This window comes from Phoxinus phoxinus, assembly GCF_949152265.1.
Source record: "Phoxinus phoxinus genome assembly, chromosome: 21".
In the NCBI taxonomy this organism is placed as follows: Eukaryota; Metazoa; Chordata; class Actinopteri; order Cypriniformes; family Leuciscidae; genus Phoxinus; species Phoxinus phoxinus.
The window spans coordinates 10,690,233-10,707,948 of NC_136896.1; the positions used below are offsets into that span (position 1 = coordinate 10,690,233).

At 37.4% G+C, this 17,716-nt stretch overlaps 1 protein-coding gene across 5 annotated transcripts in view; it reads right to left on the reverse strand.

Annotated features, from left to right (window-relative positions):
- The window catches only part of ccdc186 (coiled-coil domain-containing protein 186), a 28,592-nt gene extending 11,011 nt beyond the window's left edge, over positions 1–17,581 (reverse strand). For 2 of the 5 annotated variants that reach the window (XR_013795663.1, XM_079595420.1), the window contains exons 1-13: positions 17,440–17,568; positions 14,535–15,388; positions 12,794–12,920; positions 10,181–10,309; positions 8,820–9,032; positions 8,585–8,704; positions 8,037–8,141; positions 7,654–7,752; positions 6,559–6,645; positions 6,326–6,468; positions 4,869–5,124; positions 3,337–3,526; positions 1,197–1,277 (exon numbers count right to left, since the gene is read on the reverse strand). Coding sequence is in view for 4 of the 5 variants with exons in the window: in XM_079595420.1 (XP_079451546.1) it covers positions 1,197–1,277; positions 3,337–3,526; positions 4,869–5,124; positions 6,326–6,468; positions 6,559–6,645; positions 7,654–7,752; positions 8,037–8,141; positions 8,585–8,704; positions 8,820–9,032; positions 10,181–10,309; positions 12,794–12,920; positions 14,535–15,373 (2,389 nt within the window). In the remaining variant the exon portion in view is untranslated. Of the gene's footprint in view, positions 1–1,196; positions 1,278–3,336; positions 3,527–4,868; positions 5,125–6,325; positions 6,469–6,558; positions 6,646–7,653; positions 7,753–8,036; positions 8,142–8,584; positions 8,705–8,819; positions 9,033–10,180; positions 10,310–12,793; positions 12,921–14,534; positions 15,389–17,439 lie in introns of all 5 variants that reach the window. The other 3 variants (XM_079595422.1, XM_079595423.1, XM_079595421.1) reach the window with 3 other exon arrangements.
- Between the last annotated feature and the right edge of the window lie 135 nt (positions 17,582–17,716).

Consider the following 17,716-nt stretch of genomic DNA (forward strand, 5'->3'; position numbering starts at 1 on the left):
CTTCATAATAACATATCTATTCATAGTTGGCTCTTTCAAGAATATAATGCGTTAAAAGACCCTATTTCATGTGTTTATTATGCGTTTTAATAGATTATGCTCTTTAAAGGTGCAGAAATGAATAGGTAAGTATTATAAATGTAAACTATGCTTTAGGGCTACCCCCGACTAAAGATTTTTCTAGTCGACTAATAGTCGTTAATTTAAACCATTAGTCGACTAATCACACGTTTATATTAATTTAATTACTTAAATATATACTGAGGACAATACTAAACCATAATAAACGTTTAATATATAAAGTTGTACTATGGCTATTCCGCACCGGCAAGTTATGACTGTGTCGGTAAAAAATAGTAAGGAGACATTTTAATTATTTATTGATAAACTAATGTTTTCTGAGAAACCTATATGCTGAGGTTCGGTTCATTTATATGACGCGCTGCAGTTCAGGGAGACAGAGACGGCAGAAAGCCCTTTGTTTATTTTACAAAAGCACAACTTTTTCTTGCTATTTTGAGTTTACACAAATAAAACCCTTAAGTTTCGAAAGATGTATTACTCTTATTCTGTATGACCAAAAATTAAGTATTTTAAGTTATTTCCACTGTTGTCAGGAAAAATGCAAGTGCGTGCAGTGAAGCGCTTCCTTCCACACTCCACACAAACATTGGATATGCACCTAATAGCGCATATTTATCTACAGTAGGTTAACGTAAGAGCGAGCAGCCATGTAAAGTTGCTACTTGCATGTTTCGATGGATGATAGGTGAACGTTTGGATTTCCTGCCCGACATACTGTAATTATCAGCTACAAGGACCAGCTGTTAACAATCTGTACCTCACGGGCTCAGTGACTTTTTTTCCTTTTTATTTCTGCGACTAACCGATTAAAACAATTTTGGTCGACTCAGCCTGTTCTAGTCGACTAATGTTTAGTCGACTATTAGGTGGGAAGCCCTACTCTGCTTACAACTATTTATGAAAATATATAGGGGATAAAGTCTATTATATATAAGAAAGAGCCCTATGAGCAAGAGGCACGGGTGAACAAGGCATTATGAATACTTTTATAATGCATTATATATTGGCCAGAGGTAAAGTGTTACCAAAATAGGGCATTTAGGAAAAAAAAAGATAAAAATGGCAGTGTGTGTCGCTCTCAACATCTCTAATGAAGTGTTAAATGGATGTACCTGAGGAACTGGAGCGGCTGCCCATACTGCTGCCCTCTCGATCGCATCCTCCATTCTCCACCTGATCCAGCTTCTTACGAGCTACACAAAAGCCACAAACACACAATGACTTCTCTCATTCTCTTACAGTGACGAACACACACTCCTGGCAGAGACAGACACCTCAGTATCAGTAATGAGCCGATGACTGAGTGCTTGTATCGCTCAGTGCCTCATTCTAGCGCTGCACCTGCTGAGGGGGGTTATGACTAACCATAAAACTCCCACCCACTGGGCACATCTGTAGCGTCCATCAAATATGTAGAATTAAGTTTCACATTTAACGTGCAGACCTTGAGAAAGTTTTTGAAGATCACGGGGACCCAAATGGGAGAAGGAAAAAATAGATTTGTTTAAAAATACCGTCGCATACTGTATGCCTCCTCCGACACTAAAAGAGAGTCCCAAGGCGCACGTTCTTCTCCCTTGCCCTCCCCTCCTCGTCTCTCCTCTCAAAGAAGAGATGCTATGAAACGGTCTTGTGCCCTAACCTAGCCTTTCCTGCGGCTACAGGCAGGCACAGATACATAAACTCAATCTGTCTGCAATGAACGTCAGTCTGCCCCACCGAGAGCGTCAATATGCCTTGATAATTACTAACAGTGCCTGTGGGCTCCTGAGAGCATAGAGAAGTAACTCACTGAGAGCCCATTAAAATAACAAATCGAATTCTAGTTAAGACATCTACACACAGAGGAGAAAAACAATATGAGAGGGGAACGATATAGCCTCTTTTCAGAATTGTGTTATGATTTGTTACTTTTTTTTGTCTTTCATTTTGTATTAAAAACATTGGCATCAGTGGTTCTTAACCAGGGGGCCAAAAATGCATTGTGGGGTTGTTTTGATAGACAGCGAGGGGAAAAAAAACAATGCTAAACAAAACTAAACTTACAATTGTGCATATTAAGGATAGAAAAATAAATACGCTTTTCAAAGGAAGGAGAATGCTTCCCATATTGACGTCAAAGGCCATGTGTCCAATTCTATGGTATTTTGGCAAGAGTTGCTTCGTACAAGCGAGCCAAATTAAGAAGATGCCAGCTTGGACCTGTTGTGTGACATGTCCTCATCCTCAAAAAGCATGAACAAAACTATGCAACAGACCAAGACTACATTAAATAAATTTTTCGCACATGAGATAGAAGTATGTTCACACAGAAAGTAATGATACTTTGTTTGCTGCTTTTATATTTTTTTATTTTCTTTTTTCTTAATGTTTTGGACATTATTGTATCTTATTTTATATATATATATATATTTTTTTTTTTTCTTCTCTCATGTTCGAAATAAAAATTTCAATCAAACCAAATCAAATCAATCAAATACTGGTTTATGTGTTAAATGGTCATGCATTTAAATAGTTTAGCATATTGTTGCATTTATGCAGTTCATTCTGATATTAACAAATGACAGTGTTTTTTTTATTTAAGGTTATTTTTGTACAATAAAGAAATTTGATCATTTTGGTGGCAAGCGTTAAAAAAAATGCTTTACATCCTTAGTTTTCATGTGATGTCACATCCTTATAGGAACCCCCACTTAGATGGCAAACCAAGATTTTCCTCCATTGCCTGACAGTTCTTTTTTTTACCAGGTTTGTACTAACCTGAGAAAATTCGGTTTACACCTTATTGATGATGCATACTACATGCAAGCAGATGAACACAGAATATAAACAGCGTGCAAAGTTTCCCATATAAAACCATTATAAAGTAAAAAAAGGCTTAACTTAATAGCGCATTGGGGTCATATTCTGGGCTCATCTGCTTGCCTGTACATAGTGTGCAACATCAATAAGGTATAGTAAAATTGATCTTTTAATACCATTAGTACATTAAGGCACTTCAAGTCCTTTTCACATTGAGCGTTTATAGTGATTTTTAGTTATTGAAATACCTGTGCTGTGCAGCCTATGAATGTTTTACCAATGAATTGACCATGAAAAGCTTGTTTTGTAAAAGCACCTGTCTGCGTTTGAGGTCTTGTTGCATTTCTCACTATTTCTGGCCTCTAAACATAAATCAATGCCTAATAAATGTAAATGAAAAGTTATGTAAATGAAAAGTAAAAAAGGACATTAATTATTTGAGCTGCTAACCCTGCGTGAGCTGCTTGGTGAGGTCTTTGATGTTGGCCGTCTGTTTTCTCTTCTGAGTGACCAGTTCGTCTCGTAATTCATCCACGCGTGTCTTTAGTTGTGAGGTCTCCGTCTGCAGCGACGTTCTCTCCGTCTGCAATGCCAAAACTTCCTCCTGCCTCTGATGCGCCTCTCTCTTCAACCTTTCCGTCTAAAAAAAAAACAGACAAACTGAATAATGCCTCAAAGTCTAAATTATTAAAAGTTGCGTGTCTTTTAAGGAGTTGCTAAAATTAAACTGGCCAATCAATTACCAAGATGTTTGATATCAAACTAGTTAAGTGTTATGATGTAACTAACCAAAAGTAGCAGTAATGTGACAATATCCTGGCTATTTTCAATAATAGTGTAGGTTTTCCAGTAACAAACAAACAAGCTATTTATTCCAACAAGCAGCGCAGTTGCTAGTGTTGAGAAATCTCATTTGTTTTATTGGAATGGTTCATTTTAATATTCAAGATCATTATTATTTAATTAGTCTCATCACTCAGTAGTGTTCCTGTGGAGCATTTTACAGCAGCTTTTGTGTAGCTAATAAGTATTTAAATTACATTTTGTTGTTTAGAACGGTTTTCACTTCAGATATAAAAATTTGCATGTTTATAATATATTGCATTTAGTTAAAAGTTGTGTTCAAGGTTTATGCTTTACCCCAATTAAAGGTGCATTAAGCGGTTTCTGAGAAACACTGAATCAAAACAAAAAAAACACACCCCTCCCTTCACTGCTCTTCCCCCCAAAATGCACAAACACGCAATGCAAGAGTGGATGTCTCTTTATCATAGCTGAAGCGAAGCAAAATAATGCTTCGCGAAAAATACAAGTGAAGATGGCGAAAGAACAACAAAGAACAAAAAATTAACACAGTACACAACATATACACGATATGGTCACCAGCAGCACACCAGTTCCAGACAAAAAAATGACACTCCAAATGGTACTGTTACTACAGCTAATATTATAATAGCATATGCTGGTAATGTGAAACAAATCAAAACCAATGTTTCTCACATATGCAGCAGAAACAACGCAACCTCCGAGTCTGTTTTCAGGCCTTCCCGCTTAGGTCTCTCCAGCGCTGGAAAGCTTTTCTAACATTAACGTGGGTCCTAAAGCTCTTGCCTGATCATAAACCTTCTTTTTCCAGTAATATTCCTCTGACCATTTCGCTTTTGTAATGTCTCAGCCATCTCTCTTTTTAGATGATACGCCCCCATGCTGCTGATTGGCTACAAGTGTGTTGTGGTGCTCAGTCCGATTCACTTTCAACAGCGTTTCCCAGAAATCGCTTACTGCACCTTTAAGATCCTTAATGTTTGTGTGCCAAAAATGTTTTGCTTTGATTTTTAAAATAGTGCCTTGTACTGTAGCCAACTACTTTGAGGGTGGGTTTACTGTCATTTAACTAATTTTAATTACAAGTAGCTTGTTACTTGGCATGGTACGGTTTCTAAGAAATCTCCCCAACACTGATATACATGCAATCGTCTTACCATTTCAGAGAGGGATCTCTCGGTCTCCTCTAATTTGCTGTGCAGCTCTCTCGAGCTGATGTTGAATTTGTCCAGCTGGGCCTGTAAGCTGTTGTTCTCAGACTGGAGCTGAGCATTTTTACTGGTCAATTTCTCAGTGAAGCCCAGTAGCTCTGCTTCTCTCGTCCTGCTGCCTTCAATGTCCCTCTGCAGGTCAATTATCTGAGAGTTCAGATTCTCCACCTCCTCCCGCAAGGATGCAATTTCCTGATCATCCCTGAGAAAGACACGCACACATCAGACACGAGGACCAACACGTGTACAGCTCGTGCTATTTAAGCGTTTTCCACCATAAAGGTGTACCAGCATTCCCACCGGACCAAATGACTGCATAGGCTATAAAAGTACCCGACTGAAGGGTCTAAATTAATGTACTAAAGACGAGGTCTATCATTCTTGGGAATACAAATAACTCATCTGCAATTCAGAGTTATAAAATACCCTCAAAATAAGAATAAGCTAATATAGCTGACTGACACGTTTACGTGCCCACCAGAAGTGAAATGAGAGCAGGCCCTGTGAGTAACAAGTAACCACAAAGGTATGAATTATTCTGTCAGTGCTGCAGGGGACCGTGTGATCACGCTACTGTGGATTCACAGTTCCTGCATCAGCAGGGTCCACCAACTGCTGGGAGATCACTCAAGGTCAGGACGCTGTACTGATGCTCCATGTTCAACAGAAGCACGGCAAAATTAACAGTCTAAGGATCAGAGAGTCAGATGCAAATGCTATTCAATCATGCAAATATGAATAAAGTCTGTAGTGTTGTCTGGACTATAATAGACCTTAATGAGAGTAGAACGCATATTTATATCGACGTGAACAAAAAGGAAAGGGAGTACAGTCCATTGTTATGGTGTATTGAATTTTATATTTTCAGTTTTCTTTTTAAGTATTTTTTGTGTGCTTTTGTCTTGTTTTATTTTTTCCTTTAATTTATTTTTATTTCAGTTTTAGTTTAAGAAATTAAAAAATATATATTTTATTTCAGTTCCCAAGCCAACATTTGTAATCTTTGCATTGTCTTAAGTCTTTATCTAACATTTGTATTTTATTTCATTTCAGCTTTATTTCAATTAACAAAAAAATGTTTTTATATAGTTTTCATTAACAATTTCAAGACTAGGGTAATCTACTTAATATGTTATATAGTTTTCTTTGTTCTTCATTTTATTAATGATTTTTTTTGTTTTGTTTTTTTGTAAAACACAAAGGCTTTATAACATGATTTTAATTATTTGAAAAAAAATGTGATCCAATTTCATGACCTAAACAATTTGTGTTAGTCCTGAATATCAGATCTGAAAAGCACATTGAAATTGGGTGCAGTGCAGACAAAGTTTAGGCTCGATGAGCTTGTAGTTAAGTAAATAATATAGTTAGTGGTAGGAGGCTATGGGCACGAGTGTTCAGACCTCTGGTGCTGCTCCTCTAGTCTAGTGATGGCAGAGAGTTTTTCCCTCTGGTTCTGGATCTCAGCCTTCTGTCTGTTAATGATCTCTCTGTATTTGGAGAGTTCGTCTTCCCAGCGGGGCCGTTCATCCTCCAGACACTTAACCTGAGGGCCAGAGAGAGTGCCAAAGCATAAGATTAATGTACTTTTACACAGTGTCATTTCATAGAGTTATTTTTAGAAATGAGTCTCCACCTTGGTCCGCAGGGTGGTCAGTTCATCCATGCCTTCTTTAAACGTCCTCTTCAGATCCTCCAACTCCTTAATCTTAGCCTTGTGCATCTGCCAATCAAACAGAATGACCATGAAAACCCCTCTTTCGAACATCCAGCCATTGTTCATTATTGTAATCTCAATCAGCAGAGGACGCCTGCTAGGCAACATTGTTAATAATGCTAATGAGAATGCAAATGGCAGCAGCACTATTTATTGAACAGGGGCGACTCATTGATAAGGGAGCACACACTCTCATTGTTGGCCTCGGGTACTAATGACGCTTGGTGAATGGAGGCTCATTTACTCATAAATACATTTAAAAGCAGGTGGCAAAGTGCCATAAGCATATCTCAGAAAAGCAGTGGCAAAACAGCTAAAAGAAGCAAACCAAAGAAAAGATATATGAGGTGTAACATGAACAAACACTCATCCCCAAAAGCTGTAAAATAGACTTAATGAGCCCTCTGTGCCCTAGTGAAGCACATTACTCAAATATGAATTGGGAAATGTATATCATTATCGCTTGTAGTAAATATACAGTTTCTAGTAGGCAAGACTGTATTGATATCAATTAAACTTTCTGGATCTTGTGCTCTTAAAGAGGCTATATGCGTTTTTCTGAAATTTAAACTCGCGACTGACACCAGTGGCCAAAAAACAGAACTGCTCTTCCTTTCTGCTCGATCGTACGTGCACACTTCACAAGTCATCTGCTGCAAGGAGGTCAGGTCAACATTATGTTTACAGAGGTAAGAACAGTCAAATACATATATTGTTTGAGATAAGTGTTCTGAGTGATCTGAAACGTTTAACATGAACGCGCTTGACGTCACATCCGCAGACAGCGCGGGAAAAATCCGACCCGACAGAAAATAGGAAAAATAGGATACAGGCTTATACGTGCACCCACTGTGAGGAGACAAGGTGTCAGTATGCTCATCAGGAGATGTTTGAGTCATAAATGGTAAAATAAAAAGGCTATTGTTTCGTTTATTTTGGGGAAAAAGTTCCATATAGCCCCTTTAAAATGACTATAATGAAGGGAATCGAAGTATAAATGAAGTGAAACTGCACCTCTAGATGGTCTGTCTGCTCTTGTCTTTGCTTCTCCAGCTCTCCTTTGGTCTCTCGCAGTTTTGCATCCAATTCATTTGACTTAATCTCCTCAGATTCCTGCAGGAGTCAGAAAGGGAGGTTTGAAGTTAGTAACAAGCCACAGAAATTGCAAATTAGCTTATATCCCCCTAAATGAAGATAAGCCAAACAAATTATGTTGAGCGGAGGACTAAAGCAACCATTTTTTAATAAACTATAGGAGAATGCGCTGCTTGAAATGCACATCTCCAACTCATTATAGATAACGTACAACAGGTTTTGCAGTCTACATGCAGGGCAAATGTTTGTATATGGAGCCCTCTAGTGGGCATCACTGATCTCACGTCACAAGAATACAGTACCTGGTACGTGCGGATCATGTCCTGGCAGTTTTTGCGAATCTGTTCAGTCTCTTCTTTAGCTTGAGTCAGCTTGGCGGTCGTATCTCTTAATCTGTCTTTTGTTTCCTGTTATTGAAGATACATCTCAAAGTGAAATCAGCAATAGAGTGGTGTTAATGTTAACTAAAATTAAAACTATTAAAATCATTTTCGGTAATTTAAATAAAGCTAAAATATAAATATTAAATGAAAAAGCTAAACTTTTTTAGTAAGCAGAAGAACTAAAATGACAAACTAAAAAAAAAGAAAGCTACATAGAAATAATACATTTTTATTTTATATGTTTGTTTGTGTGTTTGTGTGTGTAAATTATACAAAACTAACACTACTGCTGCAGCACTAGACACAATTGGCTGAAAAAGACAAAACTGGCTAAGAAATCTTATAACTATCAACACTAAAATAACTATCGATTCTGTTTACATTATAATTAGTTACACTGGAATCAATTTCAGAGCAATTTTTACTTTAACTTTAATCTTTACATTTTTAAATAATCTCTGGTTTACCTTGTGAGCATCTGTTTCACTCTTCAGTTTGTTCTGAGCCCACTTTACTTTGATGACGTGAGAATTGATTTCTTCCTTGACTTTCTCCAGTTCACGGGAAAGTCTTGTCACCTCATTCTCCTACAGAAGCGTAATCAAAGACAAACACTCCTGAGAACATTATACAGAATCAATGCATACTGTGGATTCACACGAAGCATCAAGCATCATAATAAACTATTTCTTAATGTATGACCTTGGCATCATAGAGCTGCTGCAGGCGTCCTTTGTCCTGGGCCAGCGTGTTTCCCCGTCGGGCCTGCTTGTCTACTTCTGTAGTGGCCTCCCGTAGCTTCTTCTCCTGCTGTTCCTTCTCCCTCCGCAGGTCCAGTGCTTCCTTTTCACCTCGAACATACTTCATCACCATTGTCTCCTTCTCCTGACGTGCCTCCTCACATTTCTTATTGGCCTGGGATGATAAAACATACATGTAAACACATGAACACGCACTGTTTATGGATCATGTGAGATCTGAAACCTTAAAAGTCTGGTTACCCGCACAAATATTAGTGGTTGACTGATATATTGCCAAGGCCAGTATATCAGCCGATATTTGGCATTCTTATTTATCTGCATCTGCCAATGTGCATTTCATTTTGACAGCATGTGGGACTTTAATTATGTCAGCACCAGCGTCAGATCTCCTATTCTCTTCCTTCATTAGTTTGCCGTCTCTTTTTAGCAGTTCTGTCAAATAAATTATTAGACAGAGCAGTAAAAGAAAGTAAACAGACTTCACAGATTAATGAGTGCACTGGCTACACGGTTTACTTCCTTTTTTTCATATTTGTGAAAAATACTATAACAGGATCTGTTAATTTTACAGATTTATTTTGATTAAGTTCTATGATACATTTTCTATTTCTAAAGTTCTATTTATTTCCAATTTAGTAAATATTATGTAAAATTTTAATGCATGTGTTTTTAATACTATCTATAAATGTATCGGATTTATAATCAGACATTGGCCAACCTTCTCTCTAAGATATTGGCATCAGCCATAAAAAAATAAAAATAAAAAATAAATCAATATCGGTCAACCACTACCAAATATACACTAACTATGATAACTTCTATGATTTGTCACATAGAAACACTATGAAACAACACATAGTTGTTTCCAAAGGCAGTGAAAGAGAAAAGAGAGGCCCTCACACTTGACTGAGGAGTTTGCATGAGAGAGAGGAACTGTTTGAACAAGTCCTGCCAAACCAAACACAACTCTCTTTCCATATTTTGTGCAAATTTTGTATGACGTTAGTCCTCAATATCTAAATGCTGGACTTCACATTTAGCTGCCGTTGAGTGGGATTAAAAAAGGATGAGGACAAATACAAATGGAAACCCAGCACCTGACATCCTGTAGATGGAAGCAAGCAGAATGCAAAACGCACAACGACCCTCCTTCAGTTTGTGCAAACATGCACTGTAAGACTGATGTGATTTCATTTTAAAGATGCCTAGACACAGACTGAAAACTGTTTAGATATATTTAAGAGGGTTCTTATGCAGGAAGGGATTTATTTGGACTGTCTCTCCATGGCGATGACCTCTCACCTGTTCAAGCCTATAGGCGATCTCCCTCTGCATCTGCTGAATGGCATTCTTAGCAGCCTGATCCTGGTGAACCAGTTTGTCTCTAGAGTCTTTTAGTTCCTTCATAAGTTCCTCCACCCGGCTTTCAAACTGGTAAAACAAGAGAGACAATCAGTTAAAATGTCATGACTGCAGTAACCATAAACATATTCATCATGACAACAACAGAGGCAGCGCTGACAGACAGTAGACAGATCAAAGTTTACATGGCCAGCGAGTGCAATATGACTACATATACACTGGTGGTCAAAAGTTTGAAATCATTAAGATGATCCTTCAGAAATCCTTCTAATATGCTGATTTGGTGCTTAAAAACCTTTCTAATAATCAAAGTTTCCACAGAAATACTAAGCAGCAAAATCTGTTTTCAACATTGATACTAATAAGATTTATTAATGATTGAGCACCAATAACAATTGATAATAATCTAGCACTAAATTAGCATATTAGAATTATTTTGAAGGATCATGTGACTAAAGATTGGAGTAAAGGCTGCTGAAAATTTAGCTTTACACGAATAAATTACATTTTAAAAAAGATAACCGAATACCGTTATTTGAAAATGCAATAATATTTCACAACATTACTGTATGTTTGATCAAACAAATTTAGCCTTGAATTGAACAGAAGAGACTTCTTTCAAAAACAATAAAAAAATCGTAACTATTACAAACTTTTGACCGTCAGTGTACCCACGTAACATGCCTTTATTTAAATGTCAAGTTCCGGACTGCTTATGAAAACATATTCAAATTAATATTGGAATAAGTGACTGAAAGGCTCCATTCAGGGTTTCGAAAAGTAAATGCTTCTCTTTCTGACAACCACATGTTAAGTTTTCACAGTGCTGCTATTGAATAAAAAGTAAAGAGACAGGCAAGGTTTCATTCAGAGGAAGCGATTGTCTGTGCGCCTATCATGGAGGAACCATGACAACAAAACACACACAATAGTTTCACGTCATTACTGCAACACTTAATTACGGCTTCTCGACCTGTCCCCTCCAGGCCGCTCTGTTTGATTTGTGTTATTACCCTGTGTGACAGGGGGCTCTTTCAGATTGAACTGAACTACAGACTCTCTTAGCCTGGAGTCTCTCTTAAACAGACCCGCTTTTCCAGTATCAGATGAAAGCTCTTCAGCAAACAAGTGTTCTCTAATCAGTGCAAATGGGACAGTCATGGTTGTTCATCCAGATCCTGAAGAAGATGTATTTAAATAACAAATAATGCCATTAAGCACAACATACCTAAAATCTGGATAAGCTGGGAATTAAATTGAGTCAGTAAGATTTATTTTTAAAGAAATCAATACTTTCATTTAGCAAGGGTGCATTAAATTGACCTAAAGAGACAGTAAACACATTGTAATATTACAAAAGTGTGCTATTTCAAATAAAAGCTGTTCTTTTGAACTTTCTATGCATCCAAGAATCCTGAAAAAAGTATCACATTTTACACAAAAGTATTAATGAAGTGTTTACAACATTGATAATAACAATAAATGTTGCTTGAGCAACAAATCAGCAGTATTTCTAGAGGATCATGTGATACTGAAGACTGGAGTAATGATGATGCTTAAAAATTAAATTTAAAAATGAGCTTTGCCATCATTACATAAATAAATGAAATTAGAAAACAGTTTAATAATGCCAGCTGCACGTTCTCTCTCACTCTCTTCTCTCTGTCACTCACTCCTCACATTCGCTCCCGTTAAAATAGTGCTTGCCTTGTATTGTGTATAATTTTACTAATTCTTGCAGGTTTCACGCTCACAGCAAAAGAGCGTGCACCACTGATCTGTAGTTGAGCGCAATAACCGCCTCTAAAACAGCTTGTGAGTTGCAAGTACCAAATGAGTGGCTTAGTTACTGCATTTAAACAGTCCAATACATACAAAATTAGCCTATGTCAAAATGCCCGTCTTGGCGAGTATTCAGCTAAACACAGTACGTCTTGAAACCCAATTAGTTGAGAAAAATAACTCAACTTTGTGTAACATTATATTGGATCCGTGCAGTAGCTCTTAAAGTCGCAGTTCCTGCTGCTGTCTGTCATGTTAATAAAAGAACAAAAGACAAAGAGAAAATCACTCTCTGCTCTTGACTGACTAGCTTTTGTAACTAATTGTAAGCATTAATCTATATTTAATTTTTACAATGAAGAATACCAGTGCTGTTTTACATTTGATTACCTTAATTTCTGCGGTATTTCTTACCTGAATATACTGTGTGTGTGTGTGTGTGTGTGTGTGTGTGTGTGTTGCATTTATTTGTGCTGTTATTTGTTCTTATTTTATAACTGTCTTTTTACTTGTTTTTTATAAAAAAATAATAATTTTGCATTGAAGAAAATTTTGCTGTCAATTTCTTTCTTTGAAAGATAATCAGAATCTGCAAAAATCGGTATTGGCATGTTTCGCACAAATCAAGAAAATTGCAATCGGTGCATCTCTAGTTCAATTGTGTACGTTTTACTCATCCTTGTATTCCAATAGTTGGACACACTGATAGCCAGGTTATCCAAAAAAATAAAATAAAGATACACACACAAAACAATATATGGTTGCCATTACCTTCTTAATGGTGCAATGATGCTGTTTCTCCGTCTCCATCCTCTTCTTCAGCTCATCCCTCATGTTGTCTTTCTCTGAGCAGATGCCCAGAATCAGCTCCTGATGTTTCTTGTTCTCATCAAGTAACCTGAAAAACAGTTACCAGCTGTCACTACCAATTGTACATTGTAATACACTGGAGCTGCTGTACTGTGAAATAATGTTTCTTCTGTTGTGTCCATCTGTGATTTGCTTGTTGTCAGTGAGAAGCATATTTTTACCAGCTAAACTGGTGATCTAAACTATATCAAGAACAATAATTAATTGTTTTCGATAAAGTATCAGGCACCAATGTGTCATAATGTAGAAAAGACCATGTTAAAGGGAACAGGTGTCCATGAGCGTCACCGATCAGACAATATTAACAGCAGGTCGGGCAAAGCAAAGCTGTGGACCGGTTCCAATATGAGAGTCAGCCAGATGCCCTTGAAAAAATTAATAAAGGCAAACCAGGAGGGGGTTTTAGAGAAGAATGGCTCAGGTTGAGCACATCATAAAATAATCAATAGCAGCACCACAACAAAATAAATCATAGTTGTGAGCCTGCATTGTGAACTAAATGTCATCATGAGTTAAACAGGCAATGACCCGTGAAATAACACAAAGACAATTCTAATGCATGGTCTTCACTGGCTGGATGCAAAAGCATATATGCCTGGCTACACAGACAAGGCTTAAAACTAGTCCCAGGCTAAAATGCATGTTTAAACTGTCTTACCTGAAAGCAACTTGCACCGACATATCTTAAAATATGTCAGTCACAGTGCCACTATTTTTTCTCAAGATTCACGCCAGTAATGTTTTGTTTTTTTCTAAAGCACGTTTATAAAAGCTACTTAAATGCCCTTATTGAACAAGGTCTAATCCTGGCTTAATCTAAGCCTTGTATGTGAAACCGGGACATGTAGTTTGATTTATAAACAAATTAATCTTAGTCAGTTCTTTCAATGATTCAGTCAAAAAGACTCACAAACTAAATAATCATTGCTTTGAATCATTCTAACAAATCATTCGCACAAGTACGTAGTGAAACAACATCTGACTTTTATCATTCTATATGGTTATTCACGGTTATTCATATAAAAGTAGGCCTAGTTAAAGTCCACCAAAACAGTTTTTTAATAATAAATAAATTATTATTATTATTATTTTAAAAAATATAAAAAAATATGTGAAAGTGTAGGCACTACACTTGTAAAGAATTGTAATTTAAAAAAATACATCAATTAATAACCGTTTAATAACTTGTGCACGAATATCCAAAGAACATCAGCTTTAAAACACCTATAAAATCGTTATAAAATATATTATGATAATAATAATAATAAGTCTATATATAATCTATTACATATATTTATTATATGAAATACAACTGCTGCAGGTGTCTTTAAAATAAAAATATATATTTCTATTCAAAATATTTATTTCAATATATCTATTTTATAAGAATATATATAAAACTTTATAAAACTAATTTCCCTTGATTATCTGACACTTTTGGCGGGCAAATGGGTCAATGGAGTTGCTACACACACTGGCAATGAAAGATAGTGATGCACGTCGTGAAGAGTAATTTTCATGCAGGTAAGAAAGGCAATTTAAACAAATGATTTACCATATCATGCTGCTATAAATCTTAACACCAGCAGTGGACTATAAACTCTAGTGAGCTGATTGACATGGCTATTAATCAACAGCCTACCTCTTGATGGCTTTCTCCTGTTGGGAGTACTTGTACTGTACACATTTCTCAAATAAAGCCATGGAGCTCTGGTCCTTCTGAAGTCCATTGGGAGGATGTCCCTTTCGGATGCCCCCTGACTGACTGTTCAACAGCTCATCCTCCAGCTCATCCAGTAGAGACTCCTGAGACAGAGAGCGCTGGATCTCAGACATCAGCTTCCTGCTGCAGTCCGTGTCATATGGGTTCACGTTGGAGTTGGATTGTGAGTTTAGGGGTACTGAAACAACATCTGGCAGTTCCTCACCCTGACCAGCTGGTGTAGAAGTCAAAGGAGTTCTGTTAAGTTCTGCTGGCCCATTGAATGCTTCAAACTCTGTGGATGAAAAATCATCTGTCCCGTTCAGAACAGATGGAGAAGATTCCTCTACCTCATTCTGAGTCCCACTTTCTGATTCTGGAACCACCCCTGCTGGTTCCTCAATGCCAGAACATCCGAGTTCTCCATCAAAAACAGCGGGAAGTGATTCTACAACACTGTCGTGGACAGCTAGTGGTGTCCTGGCATCATCAATGGAGGCTGTTCCACTGTCACAGCTAGTGTTCCCGTCACCCTGTGCTTGTTCTCCAGGTCCATCCTCTTGCTGAACCTCGGTGTGACCTTCTGTGTCCACACTACCTGAAAGAGTACCATCCAGCTCAAGACTGTCCAGCTCAGTGTCTTCATCCTGTTCTTTTAAAACAGCTTCACCCTCATTGCTGAGGACATCGGTTGACCCTTCCGGAACCATGTTGACCTCTGAACTTTGTGAGGAGTCAGAGGCAGGGGTCAGTTCGCTCTGACAATCCAACGGCTCCATGATCTCCTTCAGCTGCTGGCACAGGAAAACAAACCACACACAAGTGACTCACATGCACGTGAAATTCAAAACAAAGCACCTGCCAAATAAAAACATGACTTTTATGATCAACATTAAGAAGCCACCATAAACATCTCAAGGGATCACAAGGTCAAATAAAGCAGACACATTCATATGGCTATTATTCATTATCAGATATCCACCTTTCACCAGGAAATTAGGATTGTGTGTGTAGGCTAAAATTTATGTGCAAAACTCTCGTCAGTTATCACACCTGCTGTCATGAATCATGATAGTGCCATTAATAGAGCAACGTAGATTACTGCAACTGTCCAAACTCCAAACCCACACATTTCTATGATTGAGGTGTGGTCCTTCATTTCAAAATAAGGACAAGGCTCTCCTTCCACCACCGGAGGCAGTTTTGTGATGCCAGTATTGTGAAACTAAGATGGTCCTGGTCGCTGCTTTCTCACGCCCAATTTGCCTGATACGTCATTGTATTAGGATTCAGTGGCTTCCTGCATTCCCAGCTAAATGCCTATAGATGACACTGGAGCGAACAAAAGAAAATGCTTTGCATTGAGGAAAAAGACACTGATTTTGTGTGATTCACACTGAATGAGCGAAACTGGGCCAGAAACCCATCCGGCAGGAAAATCAAGAATGTGTTACAAATAGATCAGGATGAGTTGACTGAGAGAGTTAACTTGTGTGCAATAGAGAAAGAAATGGATGGACCTTAAGCCAAACACCTTAAGCCCACATGAAGTTCATTTTTTAATCTTGTATTGCAGGTTATTGGCCACTTCTCTCAAAAAAATTATGTTTTTGTAGGCCAGTTTAAAACGCTGTTTTCACTCATTTTTTTAATTGTAATTCCCCTTAGCTTCTTTAACTCTGGGAATGTTTCTGCAGTTGGGAAACGCAATAGACCCATTTTTTAACCGTCAAAATCTTTTCAAGTGTTTTTCAAAATTGGTAGGCTAAATGACGGAAAATACTGTTTAATATAACATATTACAAAATGTATTACCACAAAATATATCCAAAAAGCTTTGTCAGTGGATAATACAAAATTTCTGTTTGAGAAACAAGACTTGTCTGTTAATTAAAGGACATGATGTGCAATGCCAATAACTCAAACTAACTTATAACTTTAAAAGGTCACCAGCTTCTCATGCCTCTCTCCAAGCAGACATTCTCAACTGTCAACTAGCACCAAACTGAAATGTTTGATATTTCTCACTCACAGACACTCTTTAAAAATGTACTTGAAAAACATTTTGACTCACATTGAAAAGTTAAGCAATTTCCTACCCAGGTTAACTTCCTTTTTCCACTCTCTTATCAGTGTTTGAAATGTCTTTGTTTCTTTATCTTCAGTCTCAGACATCATTATGTTAGTCATAGTGCATTTCTTCTGTAATTCTACAGGGGATGATGGACAGTGCTCAGCCCACAAATCCAACCATTGACACATTTCCTCGCATCAAACTAGTTATTTTATATATAAACAGCATTAAAAGAGGAATAATAGTAAATAAAAGCAGTAATGATGATTATGTTATTAATTTTGAGGCGAGTGACAGATACTGCTGTTTCCACACAGGTGCAGTTAGCTTTAGCACACCCGCTAACCTTTCCAAATATATCCCATTTTACGTGTTAATCAGAAAACACTTGCTTTGTCCACACGAATCAAAAGAGATAAGCTGTTAATGTAACCAATTATAGAATGGTCAATTATTGAAACACCTACAATACAAAAATACACATATGTAATTGTGTGTGTGCTGATCTAACGTTAGTCCTTCATAACATTCTCGGGCTGATCAGATTAGTTTAAATAGCTATATTTAATTATAGCAAGAAATGTAGCTTGCTATGATGATATGACAAGAGTACATTTATTAATCTTGTAGATTATAAGTATATAACAATAGTATATCAGCCAGCTGCCACTGAGTTCACCCAATGACTTACGTTAGCTTTCAAGCTAATTAAATAAACATTCGCTTTTGCAGTAGGGATCTGGATATTTTGGTTTAAAATATTTGACTTACCGGTTATGTTAAATCCATTTAAAATGCCATACACCAGCTTCCGTGAAAAATAGTGAGAGTCAAGTCCGTGTAAGTGATCTCCTCCCGAGGTGACACATCAACAATATGGCCCCTGAACGCACTGATAGCGAAGAGTTGCGGAACACCGAGACGGCCAGAAGGCAGTTACTAGAACGCAGGATCAAATCCCGCCAACAGGGGGAGCTAAGTTACCCAAATTACTTTTCTGAAGAGTTTCTGAAAGACCACATGAATTCCATTTCAATTTATTTGATCC